The 20,736-nt window shown below is 37.8% G+C and overlaps 1 protein-coding gene across 1 annotated transcript; it reads right to left on the bottom strand.

Annotated features, from left to right (window-relative positions):
- Positions 1 to 12,043: 12,043 nt before the first annotated feature.
- Positions 12,044 to 17,577, bottom strand: LOC134852082 (uncharacterized protein DDB_G0271670-like; the record flags this gene model as incomplete). Its single annotated transcript, XM_063868360.1, has 2 exons — positions 12,044 to 12,144; positions 16,146 to 17,577. Coding segments are annotated over 2 exons (1,533 nt in total), but the record flags the coding sequence as incomplete, so codon positions are not given.
- Between the last annotated feature and the right edge of the window lie 3,159 nt (positions 17,578 to 20,736).

The raw sequence follows: 20,736 nt of genomic DNA, 5'->3' as shown, positions 1-20,736 counted from the left end.
AAAATTGTAGGACAAGGATTTTTTCATATATGGAAATTGTACAATAAGCATTTTTGGTCAACCCACGCTAACATGCAGTTGAAATACTATCTACAATTGAAAAAAAGTTCCTAACCGTTCTCAAATCAAGCAATATTTTTTTCGATGTCTTGACCAAAAACAATGTGGGCGACTTTTTTCAAATGCTCGAGCAAAATAACTACTGGAAAATATGTAAAATTTAAGCGGTTTGAGCGGTTTTTTTAGACAATTACGCTCAAAATTTTGCTTCAAAATGAGCGGTTTGAGCGGTTTTTGAACGGTATATCTAAAAAAACCGCTCAATAACAGCGCAAGATTTGAACGGTTTTCAGCGGTTTATCTAAAAAAACCGCTCAAAAACCGCACAAGATTTGAGCGGCTTGAGCGTTTTTTTTTAGACAATTACGCTCAAAATCTTGCTTCAAAATGAGCGGTTTGAGCGGTTTTTGAATGGTTGCTCTAAAAAAAACCGCTCAATAACAGCGCAAGATTTGAACGGTTTTCAGCGGTTTATCTAAAAAAACCGCTCAAAAACTGCACAAGATTTGAGCGGCTTGAGCGTTTTTTTTTTACACAATTACGCTCAAAATCTTGCTTCAAAATGAGCGGTTTGAGCGGTTTTTGAATGGTTTATCTAAAAAAACCGCTCAAAAACCGCGCAAGATTTGAACGGTTTTGAGTGGTTTATCTAAAAAAACCGCTCAAAAACCGCGCAAGATTTGAGCGGTTTTGAGCGGTTTTTTTAGATAAACCGCTCAAAACTGTTCAAACCTTTTGCGCTGTTTTTGAGCGGTTTTTTAAGATAAACCGTTCAAAAACCGCTCAAACCCCCCATTTTGAAGCAAGATTTTGAGCGTAATTGTCCAAAAAAAACGCTCAAACCGCTCAAATCTTGCTTCAAATTAGGTGAAAAATCTCGACTCGGGAGCAGAAAGAAACAACAATAGACAGTTTCACACAGTGACTGAACACTCAGAGTTATGTCCTCCAGAGACACAATGAACTCCTTATTATCCCAATGGCACTCAAAACTAAATTTATCGCGAGGGGTGAATGTCATCCGGCCGGAAAGACATAATCCTTCGATGTATATATTTATATATTTTATATAATTACATGTCTATGTTTTTGTTTTGCAGGTCTACTGACCTTAAACAACAAGGTCAGACCATAATCGTAGAGCATACACGCTCAGAAAAAAGAACAACCGATTGTCGTTCAGTTACGTCTTCATTCTTCTCCTCTAAGTTATTGAGTTAGTCTAACAATCCGTACGAATTCTATATTTACTCATATATACCGGCAAGACACCTATATTGAAATAATTTAGCGGTTAACCATATGTGAATTTTGTACCTAGTGACGAATTCTCCGGTTTGCCTTCTCCGCTTGGAACAAAGGGAGACAAATTCAGAGACCCTTAAAATCTTATGGTTCCACCTAGGTTTCGGATGTATTGACCATACCTATATATTTATTGATCTTTATCCGAAACCGTTGATGCGCCGATTGAATCTTTTCAGTCACCTTTTTGTTACAATTTCACTCAAACCATGAATCAGTAGATGAAAACTTCATCAACGGTTGATCCAATATTTTGAAACTTTGAAGCGGTGCATCTATTTGACTTGATATTACTTTTTTTCGAAGACTTCAGAAAAGGTACTCAAAATTTATTTAAGTTTTAAAACACGTTTTTGACGTTTCTTTTTGCTATGGAGGTGAATTTTAGCGGTAAAAAATTTCATTTGCTAGTAGAGCACATTCCATAACGCAAGAATTTTCGGACCATTCTGACTCGACTATGCAAAATTTCAGTCAAGTTTTACAATGCAGTCATCCTAAATTAAAAAGATGAACCAGTTTTTAGTGATTGAGCATGGAAAAAATTCTATCAAAAAGATCGAAAGATTTTTTGATTTGACTGATCAGAAGGTTGAAATGTTACCATGCGCGGATGTAGGAATTTCTCGTTCTTGAGACGGGGGACGGATTTTCAAAAAAATTTGGAAGTTTTTTCTACCCTTTTTTAGGCCGACCAAGTTGATTTTCTGAGCTCTCACAAATCATTATAAAGACCCTATATTGACTAAATTTTCTTCGCCGCAATCAAGTTTTCAAAGAATTTTTTCTAAATATAATTGATCGGTGATTTTTATTTATCGAAACCTGTAGCTTGTAAAATTTTTGTGTTTCACTGGTTTCTGATTCGGAGACTGCGTTTCTTCGCTTTGAAAATCGTTTTCGAATGATTTGTTTTTGTTTGCTTACAAATGTTTTTTCTAAGTGTTTGTCGTTTTGTTCTTATGTATCCTATTGTTTGTCTATGTGGTGTGACTAAAAGGTCGTATTTTTCCCCGTTAATTATACAATTGTTTAGTATAATTGTTTGTTTATTTCCTAAATTGTCTCTTGAAAGAAGGTTTAGGATAACGGATGCAAGTTTGGGATTAGTGATTTCTAATGTCTTAAACTGTTAGTTCTTACAATTTTTTGGTTAGTTTAACTTGGGTCATTTATTGTAGGGTTGGAGAGAAAAGTATATATCGATTCGTGAGAATGATCTTTACTTTCTCGTGGCTAGTCTAAGTTGAAGTGTTAACTTACTTATTCATACCTAGAAGTGGTGATTTGTGATCAAGAGTTGGAGACTAGTAAATCGATTCACAAGGTTCAGGTATAATTAGAACGCAAATAGTTCGTTAGGTACTATTTTAAACTTACCAAGTTTAAGTATTATCCTAGGTCAAGTAAGAAGGGGGAATCAAGTAAAGGATGAATAACCAAAGTTTTTCACTGTTTATCTTAATTAGAATGGTTAATTGTTTTTGAAAAATTTCTGTTAGTCCTGGGTCTTGAATAAGGGTTAGATAGTGAATCGACGTTTGTGGTTGTTAGACTTTTTGTTATTTGTGAAGGGGAGAACAAATTTGTTGTATTTGATCCATGGATAAGCTTTGATGATCAGGGTATAAAATTGATTTGTTTTTTTGATTAAAATTTAATTCAAGTGAATTTTAATTGAAGATCCAAGGGAAGCATTGATGATCTGTTGCTTTAAATAAGATTAATTTAGGTCAAAACAAGGATAAGCTTTGATAATTTAATTACAAACTTAATTGAAAAGATTTAGTTTCAAATTTTGGTGATATTAGTAGCTTGATGATTTGCTGTTATGTTTCAGGTGACGAAGAATTGATTTATATTTACTAATAATTTGTATTTTCTACAAACTAATTTTTGTATTTTTTTATTCAACAAATATCTTTTCCAAGATATTTTTAAATTTACTGCAGATTTTTGAATAGAACGGCTAGAGATGTTTTTATCAGTTGTTATTGTACATTTAATGATCGTTGAAGGTTTTTCTTTAAAGATTTTATGTCAGTAAAAGAAAATCTATATTTACTGCTGATAAAACACTAAATGAAAAAAATTTGAGTTGGCTTTTGCCGTACGACCACGAAACCTATTGGTAAATTTCGTTCTAGTCGTATGTCGCCTCTTGTCCGAGCTTTTCTTCCAATACCGGGTAGTTCTCGTTTTGTTCAGAATATTGGCTCTGATATATTGAGTCGTAGAGACATTTCAGTTAAATTGTTTTCATGTAACTTTTTTGAAATGTTTTTGTCTAATTCTAATCTAATGTTTTGGTTAGTTCTAAGCTAAGTTGTTTAAGTTCTAGTTCGAGACTTTTGGTCGCACCAGATGAGTTAAGGTCTGTTGTTAACTCATAGACTAATTTCAGATAGGCTACACCGTCTGCTCGTCACGCTGTCTTTTTTTCGGCCCGATAGATTCGTGCAAGTTCTTAGTCTAGTACCGATCTTAATCTTACTTTTATATCTCCTAGTCTCAATAGATCTAGAGTATACTGGTTTGTTACGAGTCGGTCTCTTGGAGAAAGCAACTAAGTTCTAAGTTAAATTCAAATCTCTCTGGTGCTGAAATTACAAGTAATTTCAGCACTTACAAATATGTGGGTTGTTAGTTTGATGGAGCATGATTGGTTAGTATTCAATATTTTATATGGATAAAATATATAAATGATAACCATTAATAAATTCTAATTTGAGTCTGGTTCCAGCATTATAGTGAACTCTACAATGGATAAAATTTACCTTAATAATTTTTTAAGGTAAAGTTAAGGTACTGTTAAGGTAAATTTAGGGTAACTTTACCTTAATATTTTTTGAGTAAAAATTACAATTTCTTATCAATCGGTAACAAGTCAGCACAATTCACTCGAGACGCATTTTTTTCGGGGCTTGGCCTGACCGTCACGACTCAAGTCGCGACTTTGCGAAAATCCAAAAACCTGAATGCGAATGCGACTGCGATTTAAAAATGATCAACTAGAATGTACAAATAACCATTAATGAATGAGCCTTCGTATATGGTATTCTTTTTTCTTCGTCTGCAGATTGGGTCCAACCCATTCCGATAGCCCACATGTCCAAGTTATCCTCATTGGACATTCCAGTTGAACCCTTACAAGGATGCAGCGGCTGTCGCTGCAAATCGAACACCAAGGGATCCTTTAGGACGAGAACTGAAATGTCAATGACTTAGGTACTATGTAAACTTGTCATAACCTTTACGTCTAGTAAAGAAAAAAAATATCTAGAACAGACAAATTTTTTTAAAAAAGATTGAATTTTTGCGTGCGAAAGCTAATTTTCAGTCATAAAGTACTCGTCAAGGTCACGTAAAAACAAAGTTTGCTTGCAAACAGCTTTCAAAAACGGCAGACTTGTTAAAAAATTATCTCTGTCTATTGCAACTATTTGTAGTACGCCACCCGAATCGAGGTTCACGACTTAAGAAACTACCGGCGTGGCCAAAATGTGGCAATTTCAGAGAAGCGTGACTTCATATTGGGAACTCCAGACCGGTGCGACTTCAAAAATCATCGGGACTGGCGCGACTCGGTCAAGCCGCCACGACCTGCTCGATCGAACTAAAGACCAACAGTTTTTTGGTTTGAGTCCCAGCATCATTTTTTCATTTATTCGCACCCTCACTCTTTTCGCAAGTCGTGCTATTGATTTTTTTTGTAAACCGCCCCATCAATTTTGTCTTAAGTCGCATTGTTAAAATCTATTTTTTTTCTAAGTCGTGCGGTCAGTATTTTGGTAAATTGCATCGCCAAAGTCTTTTCCTAAGTCTCGCAGTCAGTCGTTTCTTACAACGGGCCGCTAGCGTTTTTTTTTCATAGGTCGCGCCGTTTGAATCTTTTCATTAGTTATGCCCTCTGACTTTCCTTAAGACGCACCGTCAGTCTTGCATTAAGTCGCGCTCCTAGAATTTTTTCTTAAGTCGCGCCGTTGGTCTTTTGTACCGGAAAGAATTGCACGAAAAGACGTATGAAAAGTCTTAAGAAAATACGGTGGTGCGACATTTCGAATTCTGATTACACGAATTGTATCTTGCGACAAAGAAAACTTACAGGCCGGATTATAGCTTTTAAATACTTTACAACAGTTGTATCAATGTGTAAGCGTTTTATTTTCAGTTTTTCTATGTAGTGCGACATTTCGAAAGTTTTCTTTGTCGCAAGAAAACTTGTTCTTTTTTTTGTGATACATCAGTCAGACAAATTTGCCCTTTATATCGTTTCGGATCTTCGCTAGAATCATGTTTAGCTTTTCCTTCCATCACAATTTCTTCGACTTAGAAAAAGACTGATAGCGAGGCTTTAAAAAATACGTTAGCGGAGCGAATTAAGAAAAGACCGACGGCGCGACTTACAAAACTTCTTAAGCGATGCGACTTAAGAAAAACTGACAGCGCGACTCTAACCCGCGGTGCGACTACAAATTTCAACTTAAAAACGTTGCGTCCTACAAAGTCTTTTCTCAAATCACGGACTTCGAATTATGCTTTTACTACACTTTTTGAGTTTTGTATTGCGATAGAGCTCCAATTTAGAATAGGTAAGTCAAAAACTAGATTGATTACCCAAAAACAACTGGTAATCAAAATGTACTTGTATTTCACATTTTTAAGAATATATCACCTGCTATGTCGTAGCCTTGGCTGTTATTTGACTTTCGGTAACCGCTCAAGTAGAAATAATGACTCAGTAAGTGGAATTGCTGCGTGTCTTGTTCGTCCATAAAACTCGCCGTGTAGCTTCCTAAAAAAGACAAAAAATTTGGAACCAGGAAAACAGCACAAGACATCAAATTTGGTAAATAGCTGCGAGAGCAATTTTTTTTGTGGGATTCGACTCATTTTAAATTGATGGCCTATTGTTTCTTTCTTATAGACTTTGATTATTGATAATAAAAAACTGAACTTAAATTAGACACACTGACATATTAGAACCTGAGATTACCAGGATAATTACCTGAGATTACCAGGATAAGCCCAGGGTAGACATATACTAAAAATACAAAGTATAAGCAACCAATTTGTTTTGGGGATGTTAATTTGATCCAATTTTGCAACCTTGTTTCTGCTGCTTCCAGTCAAAACGCAGAAAGCAATGAGCAGCTGATAAAACGTGGGTGCTGTTCAGAATAGTGCCACCACATTGACTTGCAGATTCGATAGTTTCATTGAAACTGCCAATTAAAATTTCAAAAATGCTATTTTGGGTCAGAAATATTAAAACCAGAACTGCAAACAGATATTTAAAAACTTACACTAGAAACTGTACAAAGAATGGATATACGGTTGCATTTTTGACCGCTTTTCCGCCTGAAAATTTTAAACTTTTTTAAGGATAAATCTCCAGTTGAATTTTTGCCATAAATTCTATAATTATTGAAAAACAACAAAATTTAACCTGTTATTTGAGATCCAGGCCTGTATACTTTTTTGTCAGAAGTTTTCAATTCAGTAATTGGAATCATAAGAAACGAAAAAACAATTACGAACATGAAGTTCAATTTCAAACCTTGATCACACATTTTGAACTAATAAGGAATGTTTGTTCACAAGCTTCAGAAAAAGAAAAACTTTGAAGTTGAAAAAATACTGAAATGAAAACTGAACGAACCATTTAAAAATAGATCCAAAACACCAATGTTAAATTTTGAGTTTTGAAGCACCAAGTTGAAGCACCAAAACACCAAGTTAAATTTTAGATAAGGGATGATCTAGAAAAATTACAGGTCGGTCGAGTATTTCAGAAGTGGACTTAGGATTGTTTCCAGAGAGGGGGGGGGGGGATTGTTCAAATATCTTTTTTAAGGTCAACCAATTTAATTTTGGGGCCCAATCAAACATCAAAAACCCTATTTTGACATTAGACAATGTTTTTGAGCCTTTTGATTGATTTTTCGACATATGTTTCTGTATTGGTTTTTAGCTCGGAAATTGTAGGTCAAAAATGTGAATCGAAGTAATTCCTACGCCTGACCAAAGAAACGGCGAACCCCTTTGGTGTTGTTTCAGGACATCCCTATTTTGATGACCGCCTCTACAATTTTTCTAAAGGTAACTTTGAGCCAGTAACACTAATTTTGGGGGGAGGGGGGAATCGTGCATTTTTTCCGGCAAAATCTTCTAAAAAGATTTTGCCGGAAAAAAATGCACGATTCCCCCCTCCCCCCAAAATTAGTGTTACTGGCTCAAAGTTGCCTTTAGAAAAATTGTAGAGGCGGTCATCAGAATAGGGATGTCCTGAAACAACACCAAAGGGGTTCGCCGTTTCTTTGGTCAGGCGTAGGAATTACTTCGATTCACATTAATTACTTGCCCCCCTTATTATGCTCCCCCTCTGGTGTTTCTGCCCTTATCTGCGCGTTCGCTTCCGTTCGCTCATCGCACCTCGAGTTTGTTTGCTCCGTGGATTCAATTATCGGAGTTGGCAATGTTGCCAATGGCAGTTTCACCCCAATCCTACTCGTAGCCAACGGTTGGCTGTCACTCTCCGATTCCGACTCGTCGCTGATGTAGTTTGCTCCGCCCCGCTTTTCTGAGTTTTGTTTTTTTTTGCCTCCGCGATCGCGATTTTCTTTCGTAACTCTGCTGGCTTTGGGAGTCCAGTGCTTCTCTTTTTCGGCGTTGTTTCTTTTCGAATAGCAACTCCGGATTTCCTAAGCAAGGTACCCTTACTCATTTTAAGCGTGTGTTTTTTCTGCAACAGTTTTTGTATTTAACTTTCTATACCTTCTCAGGTTAGGGTCCCCAGTACGCTGGTACACTATGTGGGATGGTCCTGCTTCCTTTTCCCCCAGACCTCTAAATGATGTAGCCATTGGAACACTTTCCTGTCTCAGGTCTTGATTGTCCGTCAGTCTAATCGAATGGTTCCGCCTTGCATCCCCCCGTACTCATTGTCTGAGCGCTTGCCCCAGTGAGGATCCACCGTCCTCGGCATGTTCTTCGGCATGAGTTAAGGCATCTTGTTTGTCTAAATATGCAGATTTAGATTTTAGGACATTCGACCTATTCAAATTTTTCAGCGATGGTTTTTTAGATAGATTTCGAGGTATGGTGTTTGCCTCCCTGCCGTGGTGTGCCTGGAATGGCGTTATTTTTACTGTTGCATTCAGTGAAAATCTTAATGCTCACAAAGCTCGCTCCACCATTTTTTCCAACAGTTCCGGGTTTTTCTCTCGAGCGTACATTCAAATGGAGTTTTCAAGCTTGCAATGGCCCTTTCTACAAAAATCTGTCCACAGCCACCATTATATATTTTTGCGATTCTTGTAAATAGTTTATAGGCCCCCAAAATTTGAGTTGGACCGCCTCAATAGGCCCTTTAGGTTCCGGTATTTTGCCTAGGTTTCCTTTTGGGCACATTGGTTTTAAATTTTTACCGGCGAGAATGCACTCCTGGCAATTTTCGGACATGTTGGCAATGTTTTGGTGTATATAAGGACACCATATATCCTTTGCCACCGCAAACATGTTCGCTATCCCGTGGTGGTAATAATGAAGTCTGTTGTTAAGGGCAGTGTGTAAAGAATTTGGGATAACTAATTTGTCATCGATCCAAAGGCAGTTGCCTTCATATGAAATTCGTTTACGAATTAGTCATAGTATCTATTCATAGCATATTTTTTTGATGCCGTTTTCGGGTCTAAGGGTTTAATAATTTGGTAAATGGCCTCAATTTGGGTATCTGAAGGATACTGAGATTCGATAATCCGAAGGTTAAAAAGTTCAGGTAAGGCGGTGGTTTTTGAAATAACTTTACAATTTCTAGGGATAACTGACATGAGTATTTTCTGAGTTTAACGACGGAAATGTTTCGCCGGTGAATTTTGAAGGTATCGATAACACTGTGTTACATTTTGTACTCATAGTCTCCGTTGTACTAACATTTACGGTTCCTTCTCCGGGTAACTCTTCCACTTCGTCTTCGCTGCTGGTACTACTAGGGTGTCTTTGTAGGAATTTTTGTAATTTTCTCATCGATTTGTCCATTATTTTTGTTTCCATTTTCGTACAGTTTCTCTCATTTCTATTAATAGATTTCCTTTGTCTGTTCTCAACAATAGTAATAGCTCCAACTAATCTATTTTTAGATCCGAGTGACCGTCGGCATAGTTCGTCACATGACCGAAAGCGTATGCAAATGTCTTCATTCCTATTGGCTGTTCGGTTTAAGTATGGTTTTACGCCCTCTACCCGCGTTTTAACTTTTCGAAGTTTGCATACTGCATTGCCATTGGCTATTTTCCTGCCAATGGCTAATTTCCCGTTTGAAGTGTTGGATGAGCCATTTTCAAGTTCAGATTTGTAACCGAGGGCGTTTTGAATTGATTTAATTTTGGCGGTAGTAAACATGCTATCATAAGATGAAACGGGCGTTAACTCGCTGGTTGGGTGTCTTGATAGGTAATCGTCTAACCCAATTTTTGCCCCTGGTTTATGTTCAACCTCAAAGTCGAACGGTATTAGGCGATCCAGCCAACTTGTTAACAGGCTAACATCGTTTTATTTTTCTTGTTATTGCCGTTTAGGAGTGATGTGAGTGCTTTGTGATCCGTTACTACTTGAAATTTCTCCCTAGTACATAATTCTGGAAAGACTCCGCTCCCAAAACGACCGCAAGCATTTCTAGTTCATTTGTTGAAAAGCGTTTTTCGGCGTCGCTTTAGTATCGCGACGCAAAAGAAATCGGTCAAACCCTCGTCACTTAGTTGTTCTAGTACTGCCCCCAGTCCATTGTGGCTTGCGTCGCATACTATTCTGATGTCCTTGTGTACATCAAAATGCTTAAGTTCGACAATATTGGCCAATTTTTTTAAAATTCTCGAATGCCATTTGGCATTCTGATGTCTAAACACATTTTTTCGACTTAACATTTTTTTTCTTCATTTTTTCGACTTAACAATAGTCTTAGCGGCGCTGACGATTCCGCTAATGCTGGCAAGTATTTATGGAGACTATGAATCGATCCCATGAAGGATTTCAATTGGGTTAGTGTGCGGGGCGGCTTCAGCGCTTCAATCGGTTCAGTCTTCCGAATTTTTGGTGTTACTTCCGTGTGCGTGTTTTTATGCCCGAGCCATTCGCGTTCTTTCTGTGCAAATTTTACATTTTGTTAAAATGTCATCAATGAATGCATGTGCTTGCGGCTATTCCGAAAGATTTGAATCCATTACACGTTGGAATTCCGCCGGCATTGTCGTTAAGCCGTAAAATCAGGTTTTGAATCTATACGTTCTGGTTGAGCGTCCACCGACAAGCCAAAAGTTACAGTGAACGCTTTTACCTTGACTTAGTAGTGGCAGTTGACCGTAGGCATACATGAGATCCAATGTAGAAGAAAAAATCTCACCCGATTTCTTTTCGCTCATTGTTTGGCCGACGGCGTCCATTAGCTCTTCGATATTCGGCATTTGGTACTTGTTCTTATGTTTTTTTTTGTTTGATTCCCGTGCCTCCAATGCCAATTTTAACGATCCGTCTTTCTTTACGGTGATTACGATCGGTGATACGAATTTTTTATCGGAACAATCCTCCAGCCGTTCTATATGCCCTTGTTTAATTAGTTTATCAGTTTCACGTCCACCTTATCTTGTAACGTGATTGGAACTCTTTGTCCTTTTTGTTGGATCGGAATCAAGTTATTGAAAATTCCTTTGCACAATCTGCAGTCCTAATTTTGGCATCAAATCTCTCCCGATGATTGATGGGCGAGCACTTCCAATGACTTTGATTACTGCTGGAGTACTCCTACCGTTTGATGCTAGCTCCACCTTCATTGTCCCCAGTAGGTTGATTGTGTTATTTCCGTAGTCTCTGAATTCTTGATCCTTCGGCGTGACTTCTTACAATTTTCATGCCTGCGGCGCCCAGCGTTTTCCGGAGTTCGTAAACCGTAAAAATCGAAACTGGCGACACGCTGTCGAGCCACACACTGGTTTTCTGCCCGTTGATCATGATGGGAAGCTTCGCCTCCGCTACTCGTAGTTCGGTATGAGTTTTCGATCGCACGGCCATCACCGTGTAGTCATCTTCCCCTGAACTATGGGAGTCCCACGATCGTACTCGCTTTTCTGCTACTGGGTTCACCCATCCCACTGAATTCTCGTGTTGCGATTCTTCATCTCCCGTCTCTTCCGACTCGAATTGGTTTGCTTGCTCCTGAATGACTCCAACCGAAGAGTTACCCCTACTGTTTTTCTTGGCCCTACAAGTGCGTTCAAAATGCTCAATTTTCGACAGAAATTGCAAATTACATTTCTAGCCGCTCATTCATTCATGTGTTCCCTGGTGAATCCAGGTTTGTCACAGTTGTAACACCTCCGGTCTCCGGCGTTGGTGCCCCCCCACGGTGCGATCCACGGCCATGCGCTTGGCCACGTCCTCTCCCTCGGCTGTTTCGGTAGCCGCCTCGAATTATTCCCACCGGGTCCGATTTAATGCTTATTCCCCCGCCTCCGGTACTACTCGACGTTGTGCCTCCGGTTGTAACATACGATTTTGTGTAATTATCCCCTCGCTCGTACGATAGGGCTATTCTATACGCCTCTTCCAGGTTTTTGTGGTTCGACATAACTCGTTCTGCGCCTCGCGATTTGTCATATTGACGATGAAGACGGCCCGTAGTATTCTACTTTCCAATTCCCCAAAAGCACAACTCGCTGCTAGTCCACTGAGCACCGCATGAAAATGCTCCAGTGATTCCCCGATTCTTTGCTTCCTCGATAGTAGCTGAAACACTTCTTAGGTTTCGTTCCTCTCATTTTTAAAGTCCTTTTCCATCGCATCCAGTACCCTTGGATAGCGTGACTCTCCCAGATCTAAGTGTGGTCGTCGTTTGTGTAATTCCTCCTGTCCTCGCTCGCCCAAACAAAGGTAATGATTTGAGATTAGGGTCTGTTCCGATGCTAATCTGTTTTTCCCGTCCACTTTTTCCGGTAAGGAAGGTCGTTATCTGCGCTTCGGTCAACGTGTCCGCAAAATAGTAATTCTTTGGATTGATGGAATGCTTCGCAACCATTCCCCATTGGAACCGGTTTAACCAAAATTCCCACAGCATGGGGGGTTCCGAGTGTTTTGCTGGCCAGAATGATACGATCCCAAGTGGGTTTTTCCCCCACTTGTACCTGCTGGCTGCGCCATGAAAAGAATGGTAATCCCATACTTGAATTAAAGTAGAGTAAACAAGCAAATAATGGCAACTGATATACATAAGATCAAACGAGACAATGTTTTAGGTAAAATCCGAAGGTATCAAACAATCCGAAGGCCAAGCACCTGTCAACACGACTACGGTAGCAGTGAAATGAAATGATTGACAAGATGAACTGTCATGAACTAAATAAACTCGATAACTGATTTAACCCTATGACACAAGACTGTTAAAAGGAAGTAGCGTTTCGGTAGATCTGGGGTTCGAGTTCCTGCATGAGACTTTTCAAAGCTAGAAATAGCCTAGATTTAGCTAGAGTCTGATCACAAGTAGATCAGAGCTCATAATTCTAAGAAACTATTTAATTAATTGAACATTCAAGAAATTTTTTTGGGCAGATAAAAAAAATTAGAAGTTGAGAATTTCTCGCCGGAGTTAAAGAATATGTTACTTGATATCAGGTTTGACCGCGGCTGGTCCAGGTATGACCAGGACTTGTTAAGGAGAGTTTTAGTCTGATAGTGACTCAAGACCTCACTACTTTTCTTTTTATCAAGACCACTCATGTCTGATTCAGACAAGTACAGGTGAAAAGAGACAAGCCACAGAATTGAGTTTAAATCCCAGTTTCAGTACGCGCAACCAGTAACGCAAGTAATGGTTAGAAAGACTTTAGAATGATGATTTCGAAAACAATCAAATTCAAAGTTATTTTTATGCACCAGGAAAAATAGCTCGTTGAGTTCATTTCATTTTCTCGACATTTTCGATATTTTTCAAGATTCAGTGCTTTCCAAGAAAAATGTATTGATCCGTTTGAAGAGCATAGCTAAGACAAGGCGTTTGCCTCATGCCAGCTTTTATAGCCAGCGAATTTATTGTTCCGACTTTCGATACGAAAGTAACGGGATATTTGTGCTCGGGTGGGTTTTTTTTTCTTCAGACAAATTTCGACTTTTTAACTAGCCATTTTTGACGAGTTTTTTTAACATCATTCGAAAGCTACTGTTGTCCTGAGCTTAAATTTAAAAAGATATTTCACCTGTGATCATTTTTCGTAAAGTTATGAGGGTGTAAATATTGTCATTTTGGCCAATTTGGGACAATTAACGCGCGACATATTTCACGCTATTAACGAGTAAGCGAGATTTAACCCGTCTTAGAAATCGTTCCAAATTGGTTCAAGGAAGCTTATATGCCATAATTGATTTGTTAATAGGAGCAAAATCTATCACTTTGTACTTAATATGGCAAGTGGGGGGTTCATTTTTTCACAAAAAATCTCAAACTTTTCAGGAAAAAAAATTTAATTTTACTTTATTACATTTAAATTTTCCATGTTATTACTGCTCCATAGACCTTAAAAGGCAGTCGGAACATTCAGGGCTTCGCCCTGATACGAGCAGTTTTATTTTTTTGAACACACTTGCTATTTGAAACTAGAAATTTGTTCCATATCTTTGCTTTTTGTTTAGAAATAGCCCAGGAATATTGATAAACTTATTTCAAATTGGGTTCATTATCGTTTTAGTTTCAAAAAATGAGATTTTATTATCCCTGACACACAAAAATAACTTTATATGGCCACAAAGTGTTAAAAATTTGGTAAATAACCTAAGCTATTTTGCAGCTGTAGCTAGTAACCCTACTCTATCAAGGGAGTTTATCTGGCAAATTCTTGCAGAACTTTTGCGTGGTTCTTTCAAAGACGATGTATGTGTTTTAAAAAAAGATAACTTCCAAGATAACTTCCATAAGAGCAAAATCTTGCAAGAGCTTGCAAGATAACCCTCCTTGGTCGACTAGAGTAGGCGTTCAGATTACTGAGACAACGGATACAGCAAAATGCAACAGGCGACTTTTAAATTTAGCTTAAAACTTTTGTATCAAATTTACTTTATTCTAAATCGATTTAAGTCTATTTTTGGTCAAACTTTGGATGCATTTTTTTCTCACTATTAGAGACAACAGAATCGATTTAAGCAAATATAAATCGATTTTGTCTACATTTTTCAAGCAATAAAATCATTTTTTTTCCTGTGTAAAAATCCTTTAAACCCTTTCTAAATCAATTTACGTCCTAAATGGGCTGTCGTAAATCGAATTCTAACAACTTTATCTCTTTAAAAATAGTTTTGAATCGATTTCAATCTCAAATTTGTCAATGCGAAATTGAGTGGCGATCAACTATGACAATTTGCTTTTCAGATCAACATTCAAATTGAATTCTTGTTTTGTAAGAGGCAATAAGTACCTTCATTGTCATTTAACACTACCCAGTGCTTCATTTGTTCAACATGTTGAGACAGAGTACTAACAAGACTGCTCGTATCGAGGCGAAGCCTTGAATGCTCCGACTGACTTTTAAGGTATATGGATTAGCAATAACTTGAGAAAACTGAATCTCAACACTATAATGAAAACATTTTTTAACTTAAAATTGAGATTTGTTTGATAATCATTCCCGACGCGCCATATGAAGTACAAAGTGGTAGACTTCGCTCCTGGTAACAAATAAATTATGGCAAATAAGTTTCTTTCACCCAATTTGGAACAATTTCTAGACGAACAAAATCTCTCGTATATCAGGGCAAAGCCCTGAATGTTCCGACAGTCCCTTAATTCATATCGAATAGTTTTTGGGGAAAAATATTGAAAACCTACAACTTTTGGACAAAATCAAAGCAAAAATTTTGATTCGTACGAAATTAGTACGACCAATTAGCTAGCCTAAATTCAATTTGGAACAATTTTGTTGTTCGGGATAATTCGCCACGCATAAATAACTCGCCTTACTCACTCAGCATTATGAATCAACTCTTCAAAGCGCGCATAAATTAGTCCAAAACATGGCCAATTTGGCAATTTTTAAACCCCTAGAAATTTACAAAAAACGATTGGTGGTGAAATATCTTTTTCAATTTGAACTCAGGAAGGAGATATTTTCAATGGGCTATAAAAGGAGATATTTTCAATGGGCTTTTTGTTGAGGACTATAATTTCGATCAGCAAAAATTGACCGAATAAAAAACCACACCGAGCATAAATATTCCATTTTCTTCAAATTTCGGATCAATTAAATCTCCGCTTGCGCGTTTTTAAGGTTATTAAAAGATAGTTTTTAAGATTAAAAGATATCGCGCTGTAGTTGTTCCAAATTGAGCAAAATGGCAAAATTTAAACCCCCATTACTTTACAAAAAATGATCACAATTAAAATATTTTTTCAAATTTAAGCTCAGGACAAAAATATCTTTTGAATGATAAAAAAAAATCCGTCAAAAATGGCTAGTTAACAAGTCAAAATTTGTCTGATTAAAAAAACCACCCCGAGCACAATTATTCCTTCACTTTCGTTACAAAAGTCGTAACAATAAATGCACATAGTATAACAAAAAATGTTTTAAATCAGACAGAGTTAAAGATAAACAATAACAGAAGTGGTTGAAGTATGATCCAAGATATTAGCGTTTTTTCAAATACGGCTTGAAAAGAATTGTTTTTGAATGCAATTTTTCTCTTTTTTGAAGAAGTAATAGTTTCCATAGTCAATTTAGTGGCTGTGGTTGGAACTACCCTACTATATTCCCCATCTTCTTCTTCCTCTAAGTAGTCTGTCATAGTTATCGTTTCTGATGACACTATATCCGTTGCTTCGAAAAACGCTTCGGAAGTTGTGACTCTTGTCGCATCAGAAGTCGTATCATTGGTCGTATCCAATGTCGTTCTGCTAGTAGTTTTTCCAGAAGTCGTTTCATACGTTGTTTCCGATGTCGCATTGCTGGTCGGGTCAAGTGATGTGATGGTAGTAGTCGATTCTGTGACATGTTCAACTGCCTTAGTGTCTACTGTTGGATTCTGTGTTGATAACGTTGACAAACTAGTTGTCGAGCTAGTTGTTTGACTACTTGTCGGACTGGTTGTCGAGCTAGTCGTCGGGCTACTCGTAGAGCTACTTGTCGAACTGGTTGTCGAGCTAGTCGTCGGGCTACTTGTAGAGCTACTTGTCGAACTGGTTGTCGAGCTAGTTGTCGGGCTACTTGTAGAGCTAGTTGTCGAACTGGTTGTCGAGCTAGTTGTCGGGCTACTTGTCGAACTGGTTGTCGAGCTAGTTGTCGGGCTACTTGTAGAGCTACTTGTCGAACTAATTGTCGGGCTACTCGTAGAGCTACTTGTCGAACTGGTTGTCGAGCTAGTTGTCGGGCTACTTGTAGAGCTACTTGTCGAACTGGTTGTCGAGCTAGTTGTCGGGCTACTTGTAGAGCTACTTGTCGAACTGGTTGTCGAGCTAGTTGTCGGGCTACTCGTAGAGCTACTTGACGAACTGGTTGTCGAGCTAGTTGTCGGGCTACTTGTAGAGCTACTTGTCGAACTAATTGTCGGGCTACTCGTAGAGCTACTTGTCGAACTGGTTGTCGAGCTAGTTGTCGGGCTACTTGTAGAGCTACTTGTCGAACTGGTTGTCGAGCTAGTTGTCGGGCTACTTGTAGAGCTACTTGTCGAACTGGTTGTCGAGCTAGTTGTCGGGCTACTTGTAGAGCTACTTGACGAACTGGTTGTCGAGCTAGTTGTCGGGCTACTTGTAGAGCTACTTGTCGAACTAATTGTCAGGCTACTCGTAGAGCTACTTGTCGAACTGGTTGTCGAGCTAGTTGTCGGGCTAACTGTAGAGCTAGTTGTCGAATCAGTTGTCGAGCTAGTTATCGAGCTAGTTGTCGAGCTAGTTGTAGAGCTGGACGTAATTGAAGTTGTCTCTAAAAACAAGGTCCAACTTTCTATATCCTTGACCTCTTGACTTTCAACTTTAACTCGACCAGATGCACCATAATTGGGGTTCGGTTCTCGATTGAAATACTCAGTGTAAAAGGCAATCCTCGACGCCGCTATCGGTTGTTCGGGCTTACCGCAGTATGACGGACTGTGTTTAACGACTCCCCATAAGCAGACAGGCTGCTTAACGTCTCCTTTCACTCGAAACACTGGGCTTCCGACATCGTCTGAAACATCGAGGAATGATAGATAATAAAAGCGAAAAACGATCAGTTAAAAAATAGTACAAAGCAAACAGTCGGTATTGAATTCATGGAAACCGCAAAAAAGGGCTTTGTCAGAAAAACATTTGCTAAATTCGGTGAAAAACTTATGACGATGAAGTTTTTTGGTTTTCAAGTTTTCTTTTGATCCGACCATTTTTTATTCAGGCGTGTTTTAGTTTTTTTGTTTTCCACACAAATTCAGCTAACAAAAATAATCCTCGGAAAGGGTTGAGTGATATATATCCGTGTTTCAGCCGTAATTCGAACGAAATAAAAATTTCAAAAAAGTTGAATTAAGCCTTGAAATTTTAGTTTTATTCAAATGAAGTTAGTAGATTTATTCAAATGAGTTAATAGTTTCATCTTAGAAATCAAAAACATCAAAAACTCAGGAAAAAACTTTGAAAATTAATACGAAATTTTTTTTTTCATTGTTTTGTTTTTCTAATTAATTGTCTTCGATATTTGTTTTCCAATCTGCATATTTTACAATGACGGATGAAAATGCCTAAGCTATAAATGCTTAAGAAGAAATATTTAATGATAAAGAATTCGTTAAACTAGCAACGGCAGGAAAACAAAACGGCTTAGTTTGACTTGACTCATCTCACGTCATTTTAACCAAACCAATTCCTAATATTTAGCAACTTGATCATCAGGGAAGGCAACTTAGTGTACCCAAACTCTTACGAATCGCGTATGAACTGGCTACAAGTCACAGCTTTGGACATCTAGTAATAGAAATAGATCCCCGAATATCAGACTGTTTTAGATAGTGCTCAAACATAATACCACCTGGATGATAAATTTTGTAGTTGCCATTAATTAGGACATCCATTACAAATGAAAAAATTATGTTTTCTGCAGCACATGGTACAGTTGAATCCAACTCAACTACGGGGCTTTATTAGAAAACAAACATCAAAGAGTCAATTTTTGTCCGGTTTTTGTGAACGCTTGCTCAATGTAAACAACGGTAAAGTACTGTCAGTAATCCAAATCTCGATAACTTCGAAAAATCATACAAAACTTTGATCAATCCAAAAACGTGTATTGAAAAGAAACGAGCTTTTATACTGAGCAAACAGGGATTTAATCTAATCAGACATCTCATTTATTTTTACTTCAAATTTTTGACAGCTTTGAAATGGCATCAGAAGAATTTGTTTTAATTCCGAAGCATATATACATCAGAGAAAAACCACATGTAGCGCATATTTTGCTTGAAAACATCATCAAACATAAAGAACCGCAAATATCATACCTGAACCGCTTACGACCCCCAAATACAACAACAGCGGCTATTGATTCTCTCCTGAAACACCAACCCCTGGCCTCATACCATCCCGTGAAATGCCAATTGTTGCTAAATAAGAATGCAATCCACATGAACAAGCTCCACTTCTAACTGAAGATGAAGGAAGTGAACTGGAAACAAGCACTGAGCTTAATGACGCCTTAACTACTGAACATATTATGTTACAAGTAGAACTTATGGACGACCACAAACTTAAGCGAGCGAAAATTTTCTAGAAAAAAGTCCGGGCGAGTCATAATAAACAAAAATTATGAAGAGCTTTACGTTGATAAAGTTCCAACCGGACTTAAAGCTGATTTTTTTTTGTAAGATACACAAAGAAAAGAAAATTACTACCATTTTTCATACTGATTTTGAGGCCTATGACTACAGAGCAGTTTCAGCAGAAGCGAAGACGCAGAGGTTTCACAATTTCCCCTTCGACATTGACAACCCTCCTTTCTACCAAAACACCGTCGACAAGTTCCGGCTCAAAAAGCGCTAAAAGACGCAGAATCAGAAGGACTGTAGCAGAAAGAGAAAGAGAACAGGCAGCGCAAAAGCCTAAACGAGAAAAGGGAGAAAAAGACTCTGGAGCATACGGAAAGCCAGATAACGGTTAAGATTCTGCAATGACGGATAACACAAAGACGAATACAAAAAATGGCAAGCTTACAGCAGCAGAAGAAAAACAATTGAAAACTAAATTTACAGTTGAAGGTCCAGCATTTGTTGGCAGTGTAAAAAATTTAAAAGAGGAAAAAAAAACTTCACGAAATAAAATGAAACATTTTTCTACATAAAGAACCTGCATACACAAAATATCGAACAACTCGTCGTCAAACAAAGCGTCTCAAAGTGTCAATTTATGAAAAAAAACAGGGTCAATTGATCTAGCGATAAATTTGTAGATTGCAACAAAGACCTTCTGTATTTTATGGTTGCAGTGGATTGCAAGTCGTCCCGATTTCTTCGTGTACAATCATTGAAATCAAAGTATGCTACCTCAACTGCAAAAGCATTTTAAACAAATGATAAAAATAATTCAGCCACAAAATCTAGGCAGACAATAGCACTGAGTTCAAGGGGTTTGTCTAAGTTTTAAGAAAGAAAAAGGCATTGAAAATTATTCAACAGTAAGTGAAAAAAGTAAGCTTTCGCGGACAGGAACATTCGATTACTAAAAGGTTTGATTCAAAAGTATTTGGAGGACAAATGGGCATATTTTAAATCAATAAACTTCAAGATTTTGTCAAAAAATTTAACTCGAGAACAAACCGCGTTACAAAATTAACCCGAAGAAAGTGACCAAAAAGGACCTTTCAGGTCTAAGTCATTAAGAGCAGAACAGTCGCTGAAACTAGTTCGCCGACCAAAGCTTTACGTTGGTGGTTTTTATTCGAATAGCTAAAATTGACATTCCTTTTCAAAAAATTATAAGCAATACATCACAGACGAACTTTTTGAAATATTTCACATACCAACCAGTTTAAAATCTCATCGACACCGATATGGAACCAATAGAGGGTAATTTTAATCAGCCCCAACTAATCAGGGTATTGCCAAAAGAAGAAACAAACTAAACAATGTATGACAACATTAGATGCAAAAAAGATTCATTTACTATTATATCGGTGTCATCAGCCTAAACTTAGTTTTTCACAACTCGCTACCGAACTTAAAAAATCAATTCAGCCAAGATATCGATCAACAAGGTGAATGGAGAGTTGCATTGGCAGAAATATCGTTTCCCACTCAAATCAACAATGTGACAGATGCCAAAATAGTGTACTACAAAAAAGTCAAAGGTAAAACAAGCCTTAAAGTATCAAAAAATAA

This window comes from Symsagittifera roscoffensis, chromosome 7 (assembly GCF_963678635.1).
Source record: "Symsagittifera roscoffensis chromosome 7, txSymRosc1.1, whole genome shotgun sequence".
Classification (NCBI taxonomy): Eukaryota; Metazoa; Xenacoelomorpha; order Acoela; family Convolutidae; genus Symsagittifera; species Symsagittifera roscoffensis.
The sequence above is the reverse complement of the archived record's forward strand: the minus strand, read 5'-3'. Positions and strand labels throughout refer to the sequence as shown.